The sequence below is a fragment of the Achroia grisella genome, unplaced genomic scaffold, assembly GCF_030625045.1.
Source record: "Achroia grisella isolate CSIRO2021 unplaced genomic scaffold, CSIRO_AGI_Agris_v1 utg777, whole genome shotgun sequence".
In the NCBI taxonomy this organism is placed as follows: Eukaryota; Metazoa; Arthropoda; class Insecta; order Lepidoptera; family Pyralidae; genus Achroia; species Achroia grisella.
Window position 1 is genome coordinate 1,221,615 of NW_026713017.1, and position 27,796 is coordinate 1,249,410.

General features: G+C 32.3%; 1 protein-coding gene across 2 annotated transcripts in view; it reads left to right on the forward strand.

Annotated features, from left to right (window-relative positions):
• The window catches only part of LOC131850594 (U8-agatoxin-Ao1a-like), a 47,215-nt gene extending 25,642 nt beyond the window's left edge, over positions 1-21,573 (forward strand). Inside the window, exons 2-4 of one of the 2 annotated variants that reach the window (XM_059200883.1) lie at positions 14,006-14,117; positions 17,669-17,747; positions 20,442-21,573. In XM_059200883.1, coding sequence (XP_059056866.1) covers positions 14,033-14,117; positions 17,669-17,747; positions 20,442-20,604 — 327 coding nt within the window. In that variant the 5' untranslated portion in view covers positions 14,006-14,032 and the 3' untranslated portion in view covers positions 20,605-21,573. The remainder of the gene's footprint in view (positions 1-14,005; positions 14,118-17,668; positions 17,748-20,441) is intronic. The other variant, XM_059200884.1, reaches the window with a different exon arrangement.
• The last annotated feature ends 6,223 nt before the right edge of the window (positions 21,574-27,796 follow it).

The following is a 27,796-nucleotide window of genomic DNA, read 5'->3' on the forward strand; positions in this document are numbered from 1 at the left end:
AACTCATGCTGCTTACGACTTAGAGAATAAATCTTTTCCGCTGAGAAATAAGTTCCTCGAATCTCAAAATGCAATTTAACATTGAATAAAGTTACCTCACTCGACATTTCGACTAGGTTGCACTAGCCGTGGTCACGAGCAAACTTAGATACAGCGATGTCAATGTCGGTAGGTGTCAGTATTTTATTCAACCATGAAAACTTGGCTGCTTTTAAATTCGACAGCTTAAAAGCAAGTAATGTGAAAGTTTATAAGTACCTACGTTTGAATGTTGTTACGCAATGACATCATGAAATTTAATCAATATTGTTTGTTTATCAAGCTTAAATGTTTGAATATTTAATTTAGCTAGATAATAAAGGATTTATCTATATTCTGCTTGAATATTTTAATTAATTTACACAAATTATAAACTATAACCTTCACCAGGAATCACTCTGTTGCTTGACGAAACCATATGTTAAAATATATAAAAATCAGTAGTTTTTTAAATTGATTACAGTAAGTACACCAAGTTTTACCATTCTACCTGTTGTATCCATGAGTATGATTGTTTGTATTGGTCTGGGTGTTTTCTATGTATATTATATATGTATTTACAAACAATAATATCTAAGTATTTATATTTGTACAAGCTGGTCTACCGTGGTGTTTGATCTATGTTATATTATATATTATATATGATATATTCACAAACAATAATATTTAAATACTTTTATATCAGTTGTTTAGATGAAACCTATAACACAAGACTCTCCGTATGCAGACGTACCAAAGTCTACCACGGTCTAAAATTAATCTAAGACCTTCCCAAATCAATTACTTCATCATCATCATCTGCTTCTTCCTTATCCCATTTATTTGGGGTCGGCGTAATATGTTTTTCTCTTCCATTCATCTCTGTTCGCAGTCATCCCGTTATTTACTCCCTTTCTCACCATATCATCTTTTACACAGTCCATCCATCTCTTTTTCGGTCTTCCTCTACCCTTATAACCATCCACATTCATATGTAACACCGTCCCAAATCAATTACTTCATCATCAAGTGATAATGATGACGTGACCTCGGCCTTATTTTTACTTTTTTCGATAAATTATTGCCGCTCCAATAGACCAAGCAGCCTTACACGTTATCCATTGAATTCGTTCCCTCGAAATTTATCGATATTTTAATCTAGCCAACCTCAAAGCTACTCCAAATTTATTGGACACAATTTGTAAAATGTTATCTTTATTCTATCTTCCGTTGCTTCTAAACGAAGTAATAAAATCACAATTCGGTGGAATCTGAATAAGTACTAGATCTATTCATAATAGTACTTAAAATTATCAAAGATAAAATAGGTGGATTGAATTGACTACCTTTTTAGCCAGTATCCATCTAGTATATAACATTAATACTTATTTTATAAAAGTGAAAATGTGTCTGTATCTTATAGAAAGTATGTTTTGTAAATGTCTCCACGTGACTAAACTGCTCAACAGATTTTACTGAAATTTTACGTGAAAATATATGACGGAAACGGATATACGCTGCCCTTCATCCAAAAAAGTAGACGAAGTCGCGGGTAAAAGTTGGTTGAAAATATTTTTTAATGGTTTCATATTCTGCTCAACGGATTTTAATGAAATATTAAGTGAAAATGGTCTATATGATGGCAAAGGATATAAGCGGTCAGACGAAGCCGCGGGTAAAAGTTGTATGCAAATATTTTTTATACTTTGGTACAAACTGCGTCGTTTCGTGATCAATTTGTAATTATAAACAGACGTCTGCGTGGTTACCTAAGTATCACCTATTTAACCAAGCAGATTGCTTTGTAAGCTGTATTTCGGTTCTAGGGTGAATTAAAGTGTATTTAATTTACCCTAATTTACCCTAGAACCGAAATATATAATACCGAAATACAATCTATGTAAGAGGCAAGACATCATAACGGAATAGCAACATTGATTAACGTGATGTCTATTTTTGTATGTATGTTAACTGACAACGCTTATCACTTTCTCATCAGGTAGTTTAACAGTTCGTTTGCCACTCCAATTAAATAAAAAAAGTATTAAAATATAATAAATTTATTTTCCAATTTCTACTCTGTTTCTTAACGAAAGGACTTCAGTTTCATCATTCTTCTGCCTGGCTTACGGCTCGATACCTACACCCTTTACGACTAAAACAGTATAATTGTTACTGGCAACCCTACATTCGTTGGGTAAGCAATAAAATGCGAATTGGTGTCTTAAAGACAAGCAATTTTACGGCCGATGTAATAGGATTTCTCTCATTTGTTAACCGATTGGTTTGTTTGTACCGTATTTTGATTGAAACATCGCAACATTATAAAGGAATTTTCCCTTAAATTTCTTCCTAATTACCTCTGTAAAATTGTACAAAGGTATGCCGTTATAATTGGTGCCTTTAATGAAATTTATTTTCGTGTTTACCTTTGTGCTTGAAAGTAATGTAGGTACGTATATATGAAAATACATTTTAATGATATTGTTTACGTTAAACGACAATTATATTAGATATTCCATCAGGTGGTCCGTCACCTTATACTCCAAACATTTTTTTTTTCGGTAATACATTGGTACAGTGAAAATGGAAAAAACAAAACCTATAACCTATATATTCACGACTGTTATCTCAGACGCTGTAGTCAGATGAATTGTCAATTTTTGTCGACGTTATGTTGAAAGCAACACTTGATACATTTCGCTCTGTATACGTGATTGCGGGCAGACCTACCGTCGTCTCTCGGATTAACTCTTGGTTTTTATCCCGTATGTGTTTCTCCGTGTTTTCCGGAGAGTCAGACAGTAATATAAATTGGACACAATTTTTTTTTAACTCACGATATTGTGATTGTAAATCGAGCCAGTAAAACACTAGGCACCGGCACTATCGCGATCAAAAACCTTTATTTCTTTCAACTCTTTTGGAAAGTTCTATTGACAAGGTTCTACACGTGGTTCTATTAAAAGGACTTTCCTCATCGAATACAGAAAGGGGACCAGATAAATATGATTACTTGTCCACTCAGATTCATTGCAGTAGCCATTTACCAATTATCCGGGGCGCTTGAGAAATAAGGTCGAGTAAAAAAGGCAAATAAAATTATCTCGCCTAATAAAAGGAAACAGTCGGCCATTATTAAAAAGTTCTTAAAAGTACGTTTAAGTGGAACATTACGTTTCCCCTTGTTAATAATTCTCATTCGGACATATTAAATATAAATTTAATTTTGAAGAAGAAAGAAAGCATAAAATATTTATTCAGTGTTTTTTAGTTATTTTATTTTACATAAACATTTTGAAATATTGTAGGAAGAATTATAAACTGTAATAATTCATATTAGCCGGAATTGGAGTGCCATCTGCACTCGTCCCTTATAGTTTGGTGACTTTAAAGTCTAGTTGCGGCCAACAGCATTAGAATAGTTCGAAAAAAAAACTCTCACTAAATACAATACAAAGCAAGCGGCATGTCAGTTGAAATAGATGAGACTGTGGAGGTACAGACGATTTCTTACAAACACTAAGGCACACTTTGTAAAAAATCATCTGTGGGGTACAAACGATTTTTTACAAAGGGTACTTCGGTGAATACTTGCTTATATATACATGAAGTTCACTTCATGTACTTAAGTGAACTTTATATATTTATTATTTTGTATATAAGATACAAAATATATGAGAAGGAACAACAGTCTTTTCATTACATAAGGCAAGTATGTTCAACCTTGTTTCGAGACAGTTTGGATCAACCAGCGGCCCGTTTTTAGGAAAGAAATTATTAAAGTTATTTATTTAAATATTTTGTTTTAAATTTATTTTAAATCTTACTAATATTATTAACGCGGAAGTTTATGAGTGTGATGAATGTATTGATGGTTGCATGTTACTCTTTCGGGCAAAAACTTGTGAATGAATTTTAATGAAACTACAATAATATTGCTTATATCTAATCATAGGCTTTAAATTTTGCTGGGGTAAAAATTGCTTATGTGTGTTAAAAAACAGTTCAAAATTGATTAAAAAAATGTTGGTAATTCTAATAATATTAACACAGAAGTATTAAAGTGAGGTCACTTTAAGCTTTTTATACCGGCCTAAAGAGACGAGGAAGAAGTCAATTGACTTGGCAGTCCGTTATCAATAAGAACCTAAAGAAAAGTAAAATAAACGTCTCGACGACCCAGGACAGATGTGACTGACGAAGAAGTACTAGTAGAGTCGACCTCAAATTAAATGGGAAAAGGCAGAGATAGGTAGAGAGATATTCTATATTATTTGAGACGAATGGATTGTGGTAAAATATTATTATAGGGATGAACATTTCTGCTTGCGACCCGCGAACAATTTATGATTGAGAATAGCATTTAAACCGATTATACTGTCGTTCAAGAGTTTGGGACGCGTCGTTAAGCAAAGATTACAAGCCACTTTTGTGCTCTGCACACCCGCTGTTCTTTTAATAAGGTAATAAAATTCTGTGTGTGCCTCTGTTTGTTGAAAAGAAAGAATCAATACAATTATGCGTATGTGAGGCAAGAAAATGTACTTTATATTACCATTGTTACCATATTGTTTTACCATATACCATACCATACGACGTCATTGTATTTTTTTAACATAAAAATCGATTTGTTTTTATCCGAATTTTATGAATATTAGGAAAGTATTAAAATCTCACATACGACTGTATTATATGTATGTATACATATAAATAAAAACTGGTTATTCCGTTTGTACATTACATAATGAAATTTGAGTTTGTTTTTAATCTTATTTTTAAGGATCGGTAATATATAATGGAATATAATTTTCGTCTTTCACGAGAATCGTTACTACTTCATTTGAAAGTTTTCTTCCGGGTGGTGAGTTAGGTGAGTACGCCTTAAGTTCAAATATACTATATACTACAGTAAAAAAATATTACCTCCTGTACATAATAATCTAACAATATATCGAGATATATCATAGGCAGCGGGAACTAGATGTCAGGGCGCGTAGGCGGGGCTCATATTATCTTGTTCCTGCATGTACACCAGTTTTGGTATGTACCTACGTAACAACTCACATTGTTACAGAATCTGTTTATTCTTCAAGTACAAACTTACATTTACCTATGTCTATAGATAGATGGATGTTTCTTTCTCTTTCACGCAAAAGCTACAGTAATATAGTTTATACATTAGAATAACACATAGGTTATTTTCATGCGGTAGAAATCACGGGCGCAGCTAGTCTTTCATAAATAATTATTATGTAATAAAATAACAGTTCAATTTAGATACATCTGCTACAGTAATGTATGTATATTAATATACTCTGAATATATAATTTAATTAAGAGTTGGCTGAAAATTTTACATATATCTCCTTTTGATTCAAATTTCAAGCAAACATCTTTCATCGCCGAGCATAAATATAAAGTTTGTTGAATTTAAATTGCTTCCTTTATGCGAACAAATTGAGAAGTTCTAGATTCTTTTTAGGTAGCTAGTACGAGCATGATTACAAGACTCTATAACTTGAATGCGGTCTTCAGTATTTTATATGGTCAATATTTTTATATGACTAGAATTCTAAATAAGCTGGCAACACTGTACGTACGGTTACCGTAGCCTATTTATCATATTCTTATGTAATGAAATACACATATCTTATCACTCCTTTATATCAGTCTCTTTAACCACGGCACTCCTTTTTACATAAAAGACTGGTTCACATTTCTCAGTGAGAGCAATAGTATCGTCCAATTAAGCTGTAAAGGCCAGCTGCGGCATTAGAGTAGCCCGAAAAAGAAAACTCCTCGGGAAGTGTTAACTGTCCATATCTCAGTGTCTATATATACATATATTTATGTATGTATGTGTATATGTGCGAATGGAAACAGCGACCATGGGAAGTAAGGCAATGTACGAAACCAATGAGGCCGTCATATCCTATTAATATTATAAACGGGAAAGTTTGTGAGTATAGATAGATATATGTATGTTACTTTTTCACGCAAAACCTGCTGAATTTTGATGAAACTTTATACAATAGCTTATACATGAGAATAGCAGATAGACTAATTTAATGCGAGTGATACCGCGGGCACAGCTAATATTAATATATATGTACTAGGGCCATTGTTCCTTAAACAAACACTTATACAAAATTGATGCTACAGACAGCCCCCTTTGTCGGGGCTGCTTTGAAGCTGAAGAGACGGCGGCTCACGTAATCCTGGAGTGCACGGCAGTGAAAACAAATCCTCGGAATGGTGAGGTCGCTCCGTGAAGCCTGTGAAAACACCAGGAGACTTCTGCGCTTCTGGGAGGAGCTTGGCTGGCTACTTTAGTAGTCTGGCTCTGCACGCACAACGGCCCGAATGAGAGGCTAATTGCGGAGACTGGAGTCCAACATACATTTACATTTATATATGTACTAAACAAACATAAAACCCAAAGTCATGAGCATTGGTATTATAATTAACGTTATAATTCAAATAATATCTGCTATATAAGCGGTTTGATCATATTATCCACTTGGCGTAGCGCCCAACTATTGACAATATTGAAAATGTGCCAAATGTAAAATATTTTGCTTACGTATGCATTTTCCGAACATTACAATCTACAGAACAATCAAAGGAGTCAGTTATATGATATTTCTATTTCATTCAATATGGGATTATTAATTTATATGTAGTTTATTTTATCTTACTTTAAAATTATGTATGTCATTTATATATATATGTATGTAGTACACGTAAGTGTATATAGTTTAATATATAATTATTATTTCTTACATAAATTTTAATCCATAGTATACTTATTATTGTTTCCCTTTTTTAAATTTTAGATACTATATTAAAAAATTCTCATAAAAATAATTATTACATGTCTTTCTTCTAGGTATTTTCGTCTACTTTTTTAATATTATTATTATGACTACTATATAATAATATTCTGTATTAAAAATATTACTAATTCCACTAGGCATTTTAACTTAACAAAAACTGCACCAAGCTCAGACTGTAAAAAAATATGTTAATATTGTCCTTAAAATTAATATATAATAGTATTTGTAAATGTAATACTAGTAAAATATGATAAATAGACAGACAAGTCTTTCATTTACATATTACTAACAGACAACATTGTGCAGTCAAGGCAGTTAGGACCGAAAAATTCCATTTGTATTTCCTTTTGAAGTGTAATTTCGTTTAAGTGGAGTAATTAATTAGGGTCACGTGTGCGCCGCCCAAACGTAATACAATTATTATGAAAATCCACAAATTTACACATTTTATACCGTAAGTAAAATGTACGTATGCTTAGCTGTATAAATATAATATTTTACCGTTATTAAAATAATGTAAAAGGATTTTTGGGGATCGTTATGGTTTTTAATTCAAAAAAAGACTAGACTATTTTAATGAATACGTGAAAAGTTTTACAAAATTCCCGAGAATGTAGGATGATGAAACATCCAGAAAAATATATTTCTATATTGGAAAAAAACTAAAGGTGTATTACTGATAGAGACATGGGAAACAAATGTACTTATAGACCATTCAATAATAACAAATATATATAAGAATTAAAGAAAAAATACTATGTGGTTAATTTATATCCCGGCGAAGTTAAAGCAAGAGGTACACCATCGAAATCTTTCTACAATCTTCTAAAAAATATTGGCTTGTCTCTACCACTTACTACAATCGGTTCTATACTAGTGCATCTGAAGCTATGCTATCAGGCCCCTACCAGATCTTGACAGGGCAGGGAACGCCTGAAGCTCCTGAATCAAGAGCGGTGAAGGTAACTGTAGACGTACATCAGCAGAGGGGCCCTCTTAAATCTACATCCAGGTCACGAGTCTCGGGAACAGCTCGAAATTTACAATTGGACTTAAGTAAAAAATATACGATATAAATACGTGAGGTTCCTTAATACATTTTTGGATGGTTTTTAAACGTTAATCACAGTTTTTACAGTCAACAGGTTGTTTACACAAAGAAATAGGTTTACTCTCTCAGCTCGTGACCAATCCTATCTTTTAACTAAAAAACGCTAATAAAAAGCAAGAAAAGGAAGAAATTAATTCCGTATTCCATTATCTTGCTTTCGTTGAAAGCCGTTTTTGTTAATCTCGGCCAAACGTAAATAATTATAAAGCTTTTTGTCGCCGAATGAGTTGCGGCCAACCGCTGTCTAGATGAAATCGTAGGGAACCCTCAGAGGCGAGGCCATAAGAGATTTATTATGATTAACGTTAGATTTAATTTGAATTGAAATACTTATCGTATTTAAGAATTATAAATTTAGGGATGAGGTTTAACGTAAATAAATGATGACCTTGGTTATGTAACAGTTGATATTTAACGCTGCTTTGGTTTCCGAAGGTTCCGAATTTACTATGGTAAGTATATATTGCAGTGTTTGAGACGCAGTGTGTTTCCAGTATGGTAAAACATATAAACTTGCCGTCAGCTAGCAACTGCTCAACTGTTTCTGTACGTGTGTGTATATTCTGTAGTATTTTCAATTGTTTAAAAATACAATACAAGTATCTTTTTAAGAATATATCTATTTGTAATCTTTAATACTACCTATATCTATGTATTATGCGTCGTATATAATATTTCCTATAGGTACACTTTGTACAATCTTATTTGCTTAGGAACTTCATATCTAAGCAGCTTGCTTTGTAACTTGCGTTTCTACGATTGATTATTATTATATTAGTATCGTTATTATAGATTCCATTAATAGATTTCCTATCGCGAATATAGAGACTGTCAATCAGAGTTAATCGTATTTCCAAACTGACGCGTCCAGAATCTATATTTTGGGATAATTTCAACAAATATTTCCGTGATTATTATTTTGTATAAACATAAACTATTAGCAATTATTGTGAATAAACATGCGGGTAGGACTATAGTGTTTGTTATCTAAATTCTGAAAACAAGATTTGAATGTTTTGTCTTTGGAATAGATAAATTGTAAATTTCTTTTATCCATAGAACTGTACAGTAAAATATATGTAAAATATGGTTGTATTTTATTGACAAATAAAATGGAGAAATGTAGAATAATTATAGTTAGATAGTATGCCGAATTTCTGATAATGAATTCTGAACTATAACTAAATTTTATTATAGTTTAATGTTGCTGTATTATTTTAAATAACAATACGATAATAATATGTAAAAAAAAATTAATGAAGAAATATATACGATTTTAAAAATACTTTCAGCTGTAATAAGTTACTTTATAAGTCAGAAACATATGCTTTACCTTATTTAAAAAAAGCCACCTATACAATTATTACATCCGAACGACACCAGTACCTGGCAATTGCACTTAGAGTTTCCACGATTGCAGCTGTAAATGTAAAAATTTTATTATATTTAGTAGCGTATCCCTAAAAAGTTTATATCCGAAGTAATTTGAGCCGGTACGTCCGGTAGTAAATCTTGTTTCTAGCAGAATTAGTTTCACGTTTCAGCTGCGAATGACAGATTTATTGTCGACACACCAAAACATCGTCACAGAACTGGCACAACATAAATTGATTATTTACTAGCTGTCACCCGCGAATTCGTCTGTATAAACTTTCATCCCCTGTTTGATCCCTTCTCAGACTATTGTCGCAGTTGTTCATCCTCATAATACAGTTTATTATCATATCAAACTTCATTATGAGTTTAAACTTCAATCCTATAACCGTAAAAAGGTAATATAGGTAGGTACTGCATTTAATAATAATAATAATCGCAGGCCAATTAACACAGCGCCATCAAATCCCAATCTAAGCAGAGCTTATGTCATGGTTATTAGACAACTAATATAAATACTTAATGAAATAAATACGGAAATACCATTGCTGGAAGGTGATTCCACAACATGTTTTTTGAGTGTGGCAAAAAGACTCTGGTAAAATGCGCAGAGGACCGCCATTCATCCAGATACACAGGATGGTTTTAGCTTCTGGTGGTTAGTACCATGATGAAATTCAGCACCTGGTATTAATCCGAACAGTTCCTCAGAACACACTTCGTGTTATATGCGGTAGAAAATAAAAATCGGAATGCTAAATCAATATGCTAAGATAGTGTTACCTCAATACATCGTCATTGTATGCCATATTAAATTAAGTTATAGTTCAATTGATTACGCTGTAAGCTGATCAAGTAGTAAGGCTTCGATGCTTGTTTATATAATACTAATTCTTACTCGTGACCTCACTTCTCCTTTTTCATTCGACTTCAAAAAAAGTAGAAGATTATTGTATAACCTCAGAATTATTTTCTTCGTTTTCAACCAATTTTGTTTTTTTATTTGATTATTGGTGCTTTCCATTTAGTCTCATATATGTATACTTTATCACGATCTGATTAGTAGTTTTTGAGTTATCCTTTATAATAATGATCCTGGACAATTTACTCAGCGTCATCTAGTCCCAAGGTTTGTTTATCTTATGTTATGGGTACTGGAAATACTTATCTTATCTTTTCATTAAATTAAATACATACACAATAATATAAGCCATCTTTACCTTTAGACTAGATGGCAATGTATGAATTGTCGAGGATTATTATTACCATTATACTCGTATTATAGTTTCAGTTTCATATATATAGGCGACAGTTATCAGTTACCGACAGCATAGTGTTAGATATATCATCTCTATGTACTAGTAAAAGTATGTATTATAATAAAATAACAACTATATAACATTAATTTAACTATGTCTCTAACACAATTCACTTTAGCAATTAAAATACAACCAGCACATCCTGTGCTCAAAGACCGAATGCCGCGGCCTACAAAAACCCTCCTTTATACAGAGAAGATATGAGTGGGGGTTATATGCAACTAGTTTAACGATACCGAGTAATAATGAAACTACCTTCTTTTAATATAAAATATCAGATTTTTCGACAATATCGATGTGAACCCTAACAATAGGTACATGCTATAGAAAATAAATGAATGAATAACAAATAAAAACTATCGTACCGTGATTAAAATTAATACCTCTACATATATACAATGCAATTCCAATATAAAAATACCTCAAATTTCATTATATTCAGACAGACACTTGTATTTACAATACTAGCTGTACCCGTGAAAAAAAATAAAAGTAGCCAATAAAGTCCCGGTAAAATCGGTCCAGCCATTTCAGAGATTAGCCGGAACAAACAGACAGACAGACAGACAGACAAAAATTGTAACTATTGCTATTTTGGTGTATGTATCGTATTTGTATTCATATGCATGTAGTAAAAAACGGTTATTTCAATATTACAAATAGACATTCGAATTTTATTTATAGGTATAGATGTATAGATTAATATGAACTGAAATATAAGCAATAGATTTTAAGACCGTGGTTAAAATTAATACCTCTATAGATATACAATTAAAGTCTACAGGATCTACAGGAACGTGATTCTCGAGTTTAGATTTCACGCTTCAACATATCCGATCAAACGGCGAAGCAATCAAACTTCTCTCGAACTGTAAAGACTGCAAACTTCTTAATTGTGGACGCCTGGCAGACTGCGGTCACTGGAGGTGTTTAAAACTGCTTCGGAACTTTCTAGATTTTGCATTCAGATTAAGAGTTTTATATAGATAGAATATATTTTATTTATAATCACCTATAGAAACATAGAATATATTTTATTTACCCATAACATAAACTTTAGATATCTTAACTTGGGACTAGATGACGCTTTGTGAATTATCCTGAGATTATTATTATTATTGTTATTATCTGTCTATTTGTTACTTTTCACAACTAAGCAGCTAACCAAATCTTAATGAAATTGTAAATAGATTAAATCACAAGGACGGATGTACTTGTAGGCTACTTGATATCTCAAGAAAGCAGACAAAACCCCGGGTAATAACTTACCTTTAAAATTTAATCATAATAATGTCCCCAGAATGTAGCAATGACTCGTCATATTCTAAAGTTCCCTTAATTATGTTCCGCAGTGTACGTCATAAAGATACCTTCAATGAATAGTATTTTGAATGAAGCTACTACCATTAAACCTTTGAAAGTCATGGGGTTTATTACATCCATAGAAAACGAGCCTGTTACACAATAGTTAGTAGTTATGACTGCCATGAAATGATATCAACTTGCAAAGTCATAGATAACATATAACGCTCGGACTTCCTATAATTGAGAGACATGCAGGACAGCAATTTAATAATAATAATAATACCTCTATAAATATAAGCCTTTGAAATAATATGTACTAATAAATAAAGAGATTGAATATAATCCACTCCACCAATATGACAAATGGTGGCATAACATACGGCCCATCTGATGGTAAATGGTTACCTATGGACGCCTAAGACTAGCTGATACTTGAAACTTCTTCATATTTGACATTTATTGTTATATATCGCCACATTATTGATTACATAAATCTTAATTTAATTTTTTCTAAAAATATTTTATGTATCAGCTTCATAATTGCAAAGTTCTATCAAAATAGTTCAATAATTTTTGCGTGAAAGAGTAACAAACGTCCATCTATTTACACATACTCACAAACTTTAGTGATTATAATATTAGTAATATTCGTATATACAAAACTTTCTTAATTATATACTAGCTACACGCCCAGGCTTCGCACGGGTGTACATGTATTATATATATACCTTCCTCTTAAATCACTCTATCTATTAAAAAACCGCTTCAAAATCCGTTGCGAAGTTTTAGTATACAAAGGGACGGACAGACAGCGACAGCGACTTTATTTTATTCTATGTAATGATGACTAGTCAATGAACATGACAGTCTCATAGATGGAGTAGATAAAACTATTTTATTGTGAATCACTGAAGCTTTACAAAATACATGAAGATACCATGGTTTTCTGCTCAATAAATTGCAGCAGCTATGGTGTTTTATAGGCCATTAAGGCTTTAATAGTGGGGTTAGTAAGCACACATATATTGTACCTAAGCATAAGTACGTGAGCAAGATAGTAATCACTGCGTGAAGATATCTAAGAGCAAAGCTCTGTCTTGGTTTACGTGATCTTATGAGGTTGCTATGGCAACCCGTTAGATCTATATTGATAGTTAGATACAGCAATAAGGTCAATGAATATAATACGAGATATATATTATAAACATATATTTTCGCTATTTTGCTGCATTCAGACAACACTTACATATGTTAATCTTTGGGATGAAAATTGCAATATTTTGCTATAATAAGTGACATATTCAATCAAATTAAATAATTTAAAATTAACATTTAATATTTTGCCTAGTCTATTCAGCCAGTATGTCATCATCACATACAGAAATGTACAATATTTAAAACTAATAAATATGACATGTAGATCGTTCGGTTTTTAAATACTAAGACCGCGCGACCGCGACTGAGTCGCATCATGTAAATAAAATTCCTTTTAAAATCTTCCTAACCTTTGTTGTTATTAAAATAAATATTTAAAAAATTTTTCATTTTTAAATTACGTTTGTGATCAGTCTTAAAAGCCATTAGGTATTTGCTGAAAAGAAAATTAGTAATTCAAAAATAGAACGTCGAACATCGAGCCGTCCAATTCGAAATACTTTTTCTTCTTAAAAATATTCACGATCACGTCACCATTAAATCAATTGCGAGGGAAAAAATATTTTCTATTATACAATTTGCCACCGTAAAACAATATGGACAGATTGGAAATAACGAATTAAATTGCGCACTCCGAGGCCAGTCCGATTCTTGTATTCATGTCTGTCTTTATTTAGATTATGATACTGTTTTTACGTTTATTAAATATTAGGTACTTTTTAATTTTGAATTTAGAAACATTGGACTCACCAAATGGAATGTTTGAACGAGAGAATGAAATGAAGGTTTTGTATACACTGCTGAAATATCGGGAGCTCAGTAAATATGAATATAAACGTGATTTTTCCTAATTCTACATATAAATGTATTTTATTATGTTAATAGGCAAGCAGCGGTTGGTGCGTGGACAGTATGCCGCGCGCCGGCGCACTTCTGCTGGCGCTAGCGGCTGTCCTGCTCGCCGCAGAGTGGGCGCATGCCTCATACATCGATCCTGGTAATTACTAGTTAAATTGTTACAATTAATCCGGCCACTGTAGTCTAGTCTTAGCACACCGTTTTACTTCCGATGTTGCGGGTTCGATTCCTCGCATGGTGCAAACATTTGTATTCATGAGTGTGATTGTTTGTATCGAAAAAAAAAACGAATTTGTATCAGTTATCTAGTACTCTATAACACAAGCTTTAGCTTGCTTAACTTGGGTCTAGATGGCGCTGTGTGAATTGTCCTAAGATTATTCTTATTTCAGTTAAAATTCCCCAACTTATCAAAATGGCCTTCACAAAGAGTATTTTCAATATGAATTAATGGTATCATTTTCTGCTACCAATTTTTTTATCTTAATATTAATATTACAGAGTCTAACCTAATATCTACATATATAAAATGTTTAATAAAAAGAACGTTCAAAGCATTGTATTGGGTAGCCCGTATAGACCAATACTTTACTTTGTGATATTGTGCAAATTCCAATAAATATTTGTAGTCTAGTATATTGTGTTTGCAATGCTTTGATACTCAATCACGAGGACTAGTAATCAAATATTACTACACAGAATAAACCACAAATCGAAAAGAGCAGCGTGGGATGTACGGATATTGTGTTTTAAATGAAGATATTACAGCTACTGATATTTAATCAGGCTATTTGCTATTCAGATAAACAAATGACAAAAGCTCTAGTTACGAATGGAACGGAAGTGTTTCAATGGAAGTACTATATTGATTTTTTTTATAATAATAATATACTAGCTGTGTCCGTGACTACGTCTGCGTGTTTTAGTGGCCTTGACGAAAATAGAGAAAATATATTCAATAATCTAAAAAACCTAAAAAAGCCGAAGAAAAATTTTCAGCGTTTCAGTCTAGCTTCAAAACTAACGATTTTCGGGGATCGATATTACGACGGCTTGAACCGAGGTTCGAATCTCGCACCGCGCAATAGCATTATGTAGTGTAAGCTGTTGTTATCCCAAATGAATAAAAAAGTAAATAGAAAAATGTTATGATGAAATATATTACAATAATAAAATTTTGCAGGTAACAAACGCTATAAGAAAAGACTAATAAAATATCTTATTGTGCACAGTTCACAAATAAGAATGATTTTATGAAATGTATAAATTACATTAAAATATATTACATTCATTAAATTTTGTATTTATATAGGCAATAACATTCAAGAATATAAAAGAAATAACAAGAAGGATTAAAAATAAAATATTTTAACGGTCACGATGCATAGAGAATTAAGAAAGAAGTTTTTACGAACTGCACTACGGAAGGCGGTCTCATCGCCATAAGCAATCTCTTACACACAACTTGGTTCAAAGTTATTATTTAGTATTATTTTTATAAGGGATGAATGTCATATTTCTCTGCCACTGTTCCTTGCAGTTCCTGGATATTATGTTATTGTGCACATTTTATATCCCGAGCTTTTCCAGAATAACTCTTTTCTTTGTTATAGTTTAATTAAAAATGGTAATTATCGCTTTTGTACTTTTTTTTAAAGAAATTTTATGACACACAAGCTTATGTCACCGTTGATGGTAAACGGTTACCGTCGCCTATAGACTTAAGTACGGTATTTCATTTGTATTCATGAATATGATTGTTTAATGTTTATATCGGTCTGGGTGTTTTCTATGTATATTGTGTATGTATTTACACAACAAAATATCTAAGTATTTATATCAGTTGTTTAGTACCCATAATACAAGCTCTGCTTAGCATGGGACTAGATGGCGTTGTGTTAATTGTATATATGTACTCGTGCGTTGCCATTCCAGTGACTACGGTTCGGTAGTCACTGGAATGGCATACCACCTTACTTCCAATGGTCGCAAGTTCAATTCATTGCATGGTACAAAACATTTGTATTCATGAATATGATTGTTTGTATCAGTCTGGGTTTTTTTTATGTATATTATGTGTGTATTTAGAAAAAAATGTATCTATGTATTTATATCAGTTGTCTAGCACCCATAACACAAGCATTGCTTACCGTGGGACCAGATGGCTCTGTGTTAATTATTCAGGGTTATTTATTTATTAGACAGTGTAAGCGGTATCGTTTTATACTGTCTAAAGATATGACACAAGCTTTGCTTAGCTTGGAATATTATTATTATTCCAGAGAACTAAGGTGTGTTGACTCTAATCTTGTAATTTACTAGGTTAATCTGACCCTACAACCGAAACATAGTTCACAAAACTAGCTTCTTTGTGGGTGATATAGACGCTCAAATACCCATACATTTTGTAGAAAATCAATAACAATGATACAATTTATTCATAACTAGCTACTCGCTCCGGCTTCGCCCGGGTGTACATGTATTATATATATAAACCTTTCTCTTGAATTACTCTATTAAAAAAAAACCGCTTCGAAATCCGTTGCGTAGTTTTAAAGATTTAAACATACATAGGGACAGATAGCGACAGCGACAGCGACTTTATTTTATTTATTTATAAAATTACATGCTCTCAGTGAGTATTACATTATAATACCAATGTACTCACCAAGGAATAAACGTATGCAATACATACGTTAATAATAATAATAATGGTAATAATAAGGTCATAAAAAAAAATATACAAATAAAAATTTGTATAGTTGCTACAAATTACAATAATAATCTAGAAATACACTAATGCTGTGACTTGTTACCACTCTGTGAAACTCTGTGGCAGTACAATTAAATATGTCAAGTGGAAAAATTTATACTATGTAATGATGATTTGGCCTTAATTTTTGTGAATGGTAGGTATATGTAAATAAAAACCGGAAGGGCTGCTCGATACAGATAACTAGGTAAAGGGACCAAGGGTAACTTCGAATTTATTTTACGCCCCCAAATCTCTAGAGAACAGATGGTATTTAATTTCATGGATAATATCAATGGACAGTGACATGGCATGGGAGGAGCCATTTTTGATGTTGCCCTAACCGTAATTAATTTTATACTAAATTACATTTTAGAGTAAAAAAATAATTGAGATTTACATAATATTCAACTTTATATGTGAGAGTAGGTTTATTTTGTTATTTTTAAAAGATAACGCTAGATAATTCTAAATTTAAAAATATTTTTTTATGTGACTGGCATGATGTACAAGGTAGAGATGAAAAGTACGTGATGGAAAGTGATAACCGGAGTCTTTTTGCCGTCAAATTATTTTTAGTTGTAGTTAGAGTAGTTTAGGAGTTGTTTGCTTTCTAGAATATTTTTAAGTAAGAATCTTGATCATTATTTATATCTTTTTACATAAAATATACATATGTCAATGAAATATGAATACTAACTAATTACTAACTAATACATACTAATTAATACATTCTTTTCCTTTTTTTTTCTTTTCTCGTACACGTATGTATGGCTGATCTAGTAACCAAATTTTCCTATAACATTTTTTAGGTTTTCTGGAAGAAATCTCTTTTTAGAGATAAGCTCGCCCTTGTACATTACTTTTACCTTATTACTGTTATTTTTTTTCCTATGTGTCTGTACAATAAAGAATAAAAAATGACTTTTTGTTCGCAGGCGACGAAGATGTTGAAGTAAATTTACAGGATTACGGCGAGGACCCCGGAGATCTGCAACTCCTGCAGGATGTCGGAAAGTGAGTATGGTTGCTCCCTTTTTATTGATACTATTAAAATATATTTATTTATTTCATAGTTTAAATCAGCGGTCCGCAGCACCTTGGGATCTAGAACTGTTAGTTATTATAATTTATTTATTATCTAAAATTTAATAAAAAAATAGACTAAAATATAATAAAGTATAATTACATATAGAACCTCCCGTCCTTTTAAATCAACCGGTAGGCTCTATGAATTCACAGTATGAAATTGTATGAGTATACCGAAGAGGATAGAGTCATTTCTGTCTCCAATCATTTTTTAGAACTGATTAAAAATGAAAGTCTTCTCCTGTAATATCTTCTAGTAGGTAGATACCTACTAGAAGATACCTTCTAGTATGTAGATACCTACCAGAAGATATTATATTATTACATCTATTTTTATAGAGATAGACAGAGATAGATAGACACCTACTATCAAAGTTACGAGCGAGTTACGAGAGACGGGTCTCACAAGACCCGTCTCTACCTCATTTTACCACTATAAGACTTGACCAAAGGTTGCGGACCGCTGATTAAAATCATAGATAAAATATAGATGGATATGTCTATAGTTGTTAGTTTTTTATTTAACTAAGAACGTAGATACTTTATTGTCTATTGTATATCCTTTTTATATAATTGTGTAGATGGAATGTCTATGTATGTATGTATAGGTGGATTATATTACAATCAAATTAAACTCCATATTTACTATATCTCTTGAGAAATTCTTTTACAAACACTGCGACACGAGGTTTTTGTATATTAGATACTTATCTAAAAAAATAAAGTTTGTTTCATTAATTTACTACCATATTTTAGTAATTTAGTAACATATCTAATATATACAAATCTTGTGGTATATTGCTTGTTACCAAAACGAATATTTATAAAATTCTTGGTGTCATATGCTAAATTTATACCTCCAGATGATAAGGGTATCCCTATCTAGAAATATTAGTACAAAAACTGACAAGTTAACGTTTGCCGAGTTAGTTAATATTATATATTAACGCATACAATATTCACAATGTTATGAACACACCGACAAAGCTAATACTAGTTCTTGTAATATTATACACGACTTAACCAAATACAATGCAATATACTGAATGCATCAACTAAATATTAGAAAATCAATGTTAGTCTATAATTGTCTTACTCAACTATATTATTAAATATCAACGAAGCGATTTTTAGTTACTACTTCTTTTAAATTAAGTTTCGACTCTCGATGTCTTATTTTTAGTAATAATCTATTATATGACTGTATGTGTCAGAATAAAGACACGAAAGATATATATAAAGAGATATATATATATATTTTATGAATAATAATGGAATGGTGCACCCGCCTGCGCTAACGGTTTACGCTGGCGAGGCACCAGAGGAGGATGATAAGATGAGTATGAGGTCAGGTCAGTTAGTGACAACATCGTGACAAATTCGCCAAGAAACCGCCAAGTTTCCAGGGGGAATCGCGTGGAGGTCAACCTTACATGGTACATTGCTAGCCATATGATCATAAGTCCACATTACTAACAACCCCATTTCCCCCCTAAAGATATATATTAATACATACAATATTCACAATGTTATGAACAAACAGCGAAGTCTGAGTGGAACACTAGTCCGTGTAATATATTTACACGGCTTAACCAAAAGGTTTAATTAACTGTTATCTGCTGATACCATTTGTGAAATTACATAACTTGCATTGTTTACAGTGAACTGAGCTTATACCACTCAAATTAAACAGTTTAGTAATCGCTAATTGGATGGTCATGTCTTAAGCAATGCCAGAATGTGTTGTTTTGCCATCTATTCTGTTTTCATGAGAATTAAACAAGTTATTATTATTAATAATTGTAAAAAAATATTTGTCTCAACGAATAAACTGATATAATTTACAACGACAAAATTAAAATATGTATTCTCTCTCTCTCTCTCTCTGCTCTTTTGTCATAACTTATATCCATAAATAATTACAGTAATAAATCAACTATTAACGATTAAGATAAAATTTATTAAACGAGGATTGATAACGTCGATATAGGTAAAGTAACGTAAAAAAAGTATAGTTTAAATCTTGTTACTACAAATTAGTGTCAAATTAAACTTTTCCTGAAAAGTTTCTAAATAAAATTAAAAAGGAGTATATATTTCTTATTGAAAAAACTGTTCAAAATGATTCAGACATATTTCCTCTTGTCTAGCAATTAGACCCGGCTACACACGAGTGTAATTATTACTGAGATATTCAGTAAAATACACAGATACTTGCTGATAATATAAATTTCTATGGATAAAAGAGTCTTTAAGGTCGGTAATAAATATTTCGTATTAATGCATTACAAAAAAATCAAAACTGTCGTTTACACATTTCTTTATGCTATATTTATTTGAATCCAGATTACTTCGTAATTATATATGTATCACTATTGACCCATATTGTATAATATATACCTTAAAGACTAGCATATATATAAAATAATTATAATTATTATCTTATCCCTTATTTGACTAAATTTCGGTGGATATCTCTTTATATTACTACTAATTTAGTGATTAGTATAGATTAGATAGTGTTTGATAACAAGTGTGACTGTATAATACTCTAGCAGCATGCATTATGCACATTTGTATACCCAAGCACACTTAGGATAGCATTCGATGATATGGTTTCAGACGTTCGTCGCTGATCTACGTTTTCAGACGAGCCTGTATCCGCCGTGGGGGGAACTGCGACCACCGGCCCGGTGATTGCTGCCACTCCTCGTCCTGCAGGTGTAATCTCTGGGGGTCCAACTGCCGATGCCAGCGGATGGGCCTCTTCCAAAAGTGGGGATAAACTCCCCACATACGTCCTCTGAAGCGGCGCTCAGCTCCCGCCAGCCGACTTGATCGCCGCTCCACTGGATGCAACAACCTCAGCGTTCAACCAATGGACCTATTGCGTTCTCATTTGATTTCCTTTCGCAATTGATTTAACACCTTAATTTAAAGACTTAGCTATCTAAATTCGAAAACAGGGACCTAGATTTAGTTTGGAAATATTTTTGGACCTTTATACAAAATTAAGAAATAAATTCGTTTTGAAAATTTAATTAGCTCTCGAGTTCATGATTTGGTTTCGCTCGTTAGTTCTTCTCTCTGATTGAGCCGAGTGTCCGCTTACGTGGTTGGGCAATCACCCAGCCTTATTGCCCAATCAGTACGCTTCGACAATCAGCTCGGCCAATCAGACCCCGACAACTGCCTCTAGCGATGTGTTCTTGGTGATTGCGATTATTTTCAAATTTTAAGTTGTACCAACGGACTCTCGTCTTGGGGGCAGTTCTATTCTATTGCAATGTATGTATGTAGAGTTAAGTAAGCTAAAGTAGAAACAGTAGCTACTAAAATTGGTGGTAAACTTATGTCAATAGGATGTAGCGAATATTACAAAATAGAAAAAAAAATATAAGTATATAACTTTTAAAAATAAATGTTCTAGTAATATAAGTGACTAACGGTATAGAAAACTTGGTGAAAGACGCTGTAATAAGCCTTTATAAGAAACGACGCCACTTGTATTTGCGATTGGCAACTTAGATTTTTAAAATATCTATTAACATGTCATAATACATAATTCATATGGTTAAATGGAATCTTTAATGTACTCTATATGTGACTCTTGGACAGGGGGTATATGGTATTGCAGCCTAGTAGATCAACTGTACGTAGCTTCTTATATTGTATGTTCCTCAATGTGGAATATAATTGTATTATTACTAATATTGGAATATGCAAAATGATAAATTATATTAATAAATGTTTATGGACGATATTCGTGTTTTATTTGTTTCTAATGTACATCCACTGTTACTTAATGCGAATAAGTAAATACATTATAATAATATCCTGGTTCATTCACACAGCGCCATCCAGTTACGAGCTAAGCAGAGCTTGTGATATGGATAATATACGTATGATACATACTTAGATATTTCATTCACATGTGCAATATCCAGAACATTCCAAACTGTCATTATTCATGATTACTAATATTTGTAGCGTGCGAAGAATCGAAGCCGTACATCGGAGGTAAGGCGGTGTTTAAAACCGCTAGACCACCGAGGTCGGCAAAATATATGTCAATTATGAGTAAAATCAAAATAAAATATCTTTATTCATACAAGTCAGTTACAGATACTTATGATAAGTTAATTTTTCTACTAAAAATACTGACAAAGTTTTAGTTACTAATAATATGTATGGAGATGAGAATTATTTATCAATAAACTCCAACAATATATAGAATTTCAACAAGAATCTTAACAAAGTAATATTTTAAAAAATTCCAAGCTATGCAAGGGTTGCTCAAAATGATAAAAAATGATCCGCAAAGTTCTTTTATTAATATTGCAAGTCTAAAATGTGGACGGTCCACAACAGATGGAGGCTTACAAATGATTGATGGAATGTCAAACTTTTTTAGGGGTTTCATAATAACAAAGTTGTCAGTGAGACCTGATATATTGCTGTTTGTATTTGAAACAGATATTTTCATATAACTGGATTGGGACGAATATATAGCTCACCTCACCTGTTAGAGGTATCAGCAGTCGCTATATTTTTGAATAGTAATACACTGACAAAATATAGACCCTAGACAATTGAGACTGCGCCATCTAGTCCTAAGCAAATACTTATAAAAAACATTTCATACATTAATATGTACTTTATGAAAACCAGATCAATAACATACTCATGAATATTTTGAATATATGAATATATTTGTATATATGTCGTATTTGTTTTGTTTTCTTAGCTAATGATCTAAACGGAACATCATCATTATATAGTATAAAACAAAGTCGCTGTCACTGTCTATTCGTCCCTATATATGCTTTAATCTTTAAAACTACGCAACGGATTTCGAAGCGGTTTTTTTAACATATAGAGTGATTCAAGAGGAAGGTTTATATGTATTAAATATGTACACCCGGGCGAAGCCGGGGCGAGTAGCTAGTAAATATTACGATGACAGGACCCTTTAACATGACGACTTTGCTATCTTGTATATTAAAAAAGTAAAATTAGATTGTTCAGACCACAGATAAAATAATATTTCAGTTCAGGCTATATCATGCATTTGGTCAGCTTGAAAATATTGCAAAAAAAGGGTAACCTAGGTAATAAATTATGGAAGCCATCTGGAATTCAGACCCTAAGTGATATTTTATGTACAAAGATTAAGACATCTGAATACAAATGGCTTAGGAAATATTCTGTATACATTTAGTTTAGACATTCTTACACTATGTCGACATGAAGGAAAATATATACAAATTTCTTCTATATATGTTTCTGTTGCTATGCAGCTAGCTTTGATAGATGATACCCGGCTTAAAAAACATTATGGCAGTGAAATTACAAATTAACTATAGGCATGATACCATATGTGCAACAATTAAAACTTCCCATCATCAAAAAAAAAAAGAACAAGTAAGTATTTTAAAAAATATGAACGAAAACTACATAAAAAAATAGCAGAAACGGACTAGCAATAAACTTTATTAGTTGCAAAAATAATTATGGACATTGAAATTTATTTTAGCTAAAATCTATATTTAAAACGGCATTAGGCCGATTTGTTTTACACATTCACAAAACGCCATCTAGTCCCAAGCTAAGCAGAGCTTGTGTTATGGGTACTAGACAACTGATATAAATATATGGATGCATTTTTTTTAAATAAATACTTAATATACATGGAAAACACCCAGACCGACCCATAACACAAGCTCTGCTTAGCTTGTGTTATGGGTACTAGACAACTGATATAAATATATGGATGCATTTTTTTTAAATAAATACTTAATATACATGGAAAACACCCAGACCGATACAAACAATCATACTCATGAATACAAATGTTTGTACCGTGCGAGGAATCCAACCCGCGACCCGATAATAAAGCGGTATGCTAAACCACTAGACCACCAAGGCTAACACTCACAAACATAGACGATAATTACCATAACAGTTACAAATTTACAATTCACCTGTGCAAATTAGAATTAGTTGTCAACGAACCTCTATAAATTTTTAAGTAAGCAGTTCTAATCTATTGCTGAATATATTTAGTTTCCGTTGTGTCCTGCAGATAGAGAAAATTAATAGGATATGGTTTTACGTGCCCACATTTGTAATGAATACGTAACGAAAGAGGGAACTGAAGAGAGTTCAAGTAATGTTTGCTGTGACGACACGTGTAAATACTTTAGTGGGCGGTAGTTCTGTAATTTTATCATCTAAATTGAGTTTATGTGCCTGTAAAGATTACGGACCACCTGATACAATGTGGATTTTTTTATCAATAATACTGGAATGGTTCACGCTTAGGTATAGTCACCTCTCAAGGTATCATCATCTGCTTCTTCCTTATGCCATTTATTTGTGGTCGGCATAATATATTTTTCTCTTCAATTCATCCCTGTTCGCAGTCATGTCGTTATTTACTCCCTTTCTTACTATATCATTTTTCACACATTCCATCCAACTCTTTTTCGACCTTCATATGGTCTTATCTTAACTATCCATAATAATTTGTAATAATTTCCTTAAAATATTACTTACTCTCCTTGAGAGTTATTTCTAAAGAAGTGGGCCATCAAATGATTTACCATTCCCTTAACGTAATCATAATCCACTAGTTGCTATTCGTGATATCGCTATTTAGCAACCTTCTTTTTTTTTCGGACTACTCTAATGCTGTTGGCCGCAGCTGGCCTTTACAGCTTTACCGGACGTCAGGGGACGAGTACAGATGGCACTCCAAACCCGCGGAAGGACTTATGGAGCGGCTGAAGGCCAACTCTTGCCTGTCGGATACGACTTTAGTCTGAGGGCACCACTAGGGGTTCTAACCTCGGCTCAGGCCGTCGTAATCGATCACCGTTTGAATTGGACGGGGGATCGATCGGAGGGGTCTTCTGTAGGTGCCGTCTCTTACTGAAGGTTAGTGATCATCATGCGATCTTAACTTTATCCACCACTGTTCTGAACAGAGGTATGTTACCACTCGAACCACTACCGTTAGTCATGACGTATAGCGCCCGCTCCGTCTTCGTAGGCCCTAGATTTTTCGTGAATGTTATGTCCAAGGTACTGCAACTTTCTATCCTTTATAGTATTAAATATAAGGCGTCCCATTATTACCTCGGGGCATGGTTTGTTGTAATTCTTCTTCTTCTTCTTTCTTTCTTTCTTTCGTGTCAATGGTATATCTAAATATGTGTTGACCAGAACTTGGCAACTACAATGGCACAATCAGTCGCTTTGTTCAGGTCTACCTAATTTTATTGTAATTATATGTGTCTATAATTATAGACATATTAGTTTATGTAATAGTTTTTTTGTTCTGTGAGAGGAACAGTAAAGAGTCATTTCATTCGTGCAGAGTACCGCAATTAATCCGTATCAAAATATTCTCTTCGAATATTACAAGCTTTTAATGCCGTTAAAATATTCTCTCAAAATACGGTATGATATTTATGCTGGGATTATAAACCTAGTGATAGGTAACTGGAGAGTTTTGGCCTAGTTGATAGACAGATACAATAGTATAGAAGATTCTTTATTCAAATAAACCTACATTTAAACAGTTTTGAATAGTTATAATTATTTTTTTTTATCTACCGCTCATTAAGAAATCTGGCTAATCACAAGAAAAACGAGCAATAACCTTGCAACTTGCTCTTTTAAATAATTGTCGTAACTTTACATTTTTAAGTAGAAATGTGTGAATACAAACTATTAACTAGCTCTAATTCATTAGTAGTTATAAAACAACATTAATTTTTATTATTTACTAGCTACTCACGCCGGCTTCGCACGGGTGTACATGTATTATATATATGTAAACCTTCCTCTAGAATCACTCTATCTATTAAAAAACCGCTTCAAAATCCGTTGCGTAGTTTTAAAGATTTAAGCATACATAGGGACAGACACGACAGCGACTTTATTTTATATATACCATGTAACGATTAAAATATCATAGAGCTTGTATATTGCAAGAATTCTTTGATATTATAAAAACAGTATCTTAACAATCATTTTCTAGTAACCGGCGTTCTAGATCACCTCACATCGTCCGTTGAATTATTACTTTATTTTTACTTAGCACACTATCAGCTCCTAACGGTTATAGCGTGATGTTTAATAGACCACTCCATAACTATAGCTTCAATGAGCCGAAGGCCAAAACACACATACATTACATTTGTTCAGAAAATAGATTAATCGATACTTTATTGAAACCAAGCTTATACACACACATTATAGTCATACACGTCTATAATATGACTAAAATGAAATAAATATAAACAAATAATGTTTTTTTAAAATTTCTTTAAGAGTCTATTATATGTTTATTATACCGGTACATAGCAGTATATTCATTATGCTGAGTCTAATATATAAAATTCTCGCGTCAGTGTTGGTTGCCATATTTAACGAATCGCTGATAAGACGCTTCGGAGAAGAATGACAAAAGTTATGAAATTTTATATGTATACTGGATAGGTCTGTGAATAGGTTGTCTCTATCTATATCTATTTTTATACAGCTATATGATAAGAATGGTTCACGCTAAAAAAATATAATTATTTGGACAATTTTTTTAGTTTAATGATTATATTTTTTTGTGTATTATTCGGCATTAAAACATACACAAGTCTAAATTTTCACCCTTCTACCAACAACTTTTATTTTTTAACGATATTAATTTATATGACAAAACAACATTTGTCGGCATTTGTCAGATAGTATTTTATGAAAATATGTTTTGTAAGTAAAAAATTGCAACAAGTGCAAATGCTTAAATTTTATAACTGTATATGTCAGAAACTTGCTAAACAGAAACCACGTTAGCAAAACAGAAAATAATTAAAATGTACTTGTCGCTAGCAAACAGTTTGTTTGTTAACTACCCCGGTAGCGGCAACAGTAATTGAATAACGGTTATTTTAAAATACAATAAAACGATTTTTCATTATAGAAATAAAACGGTTTTTTATTATAGAATAGAATAGAAAATCATGTATTCAAATAAACTTATAAGCCTTTTGAATAGTCAACACAATAAACTTGCGTATTGCTCTTTTAAATAGTCGTTGTAAATTTACAAACTACCAACTAGCACTAATTTATTAGGGTCAAATATTAAACGCACAATAAGATAATTCTACGTAACTGAAATGACAAACAACCTGCCACCTGGCACCCAACACAGCCACCTAATACTAAAAGGTATGCATTATAAATATACATACTAGTATAACACGACAGATATCACCAATTTTAACTTTTATAAGAAACGGATATGAATGCAGTTATTAGTTAGAAATAAAATATGTATTTTCATTTTCGATATAATGATACTGGTGAATGGATGGTAGCAGTGGATTTTTATGATTTTCATTAATTCCGCTACTAGTAGCATGTGTGAGATCACAAACATTCAGTACGGTAATCTGACCACTATTGCCAGAAGACTGTTACAATAGTAGTCTGGTCGCCGAACTGTCAAAACTTTCCAAACGATATCCAGTCTGTATTCAATGCCCGATGGTGCCTCGTTTGGACCCTAAACACGTATTGCTAGATGGGTGTGGATCCGATAATGGTCAGAGTTTGGTCACTAGTGCGAAAGGTCGTAACGCTTCCGATAGGGTTAGTCAGGTTCACACTGAATATGTGTGGTATTACACATGCTAATTGCAACGGAGTTAAAATAACACAAATCCATATAATAAAGTAATGAAATGGACTTCCGCAAAATAACATTTAGTTTAATAAAATATATAATTTCTCCATGTTTGTTTGTTAATTTGAAGTCTTTTACCTATAAAATGCTGCATTGCCTGCGAAGATCTTAACCTATAACTATTTCAGACAGTACCGCGAGATAAAACTAGTAACTAATAAATGTGCAGATTACACCTTGCAGAAGAAAATACTAAATATTTGTGCTGCATTCCGAATGAAAATGT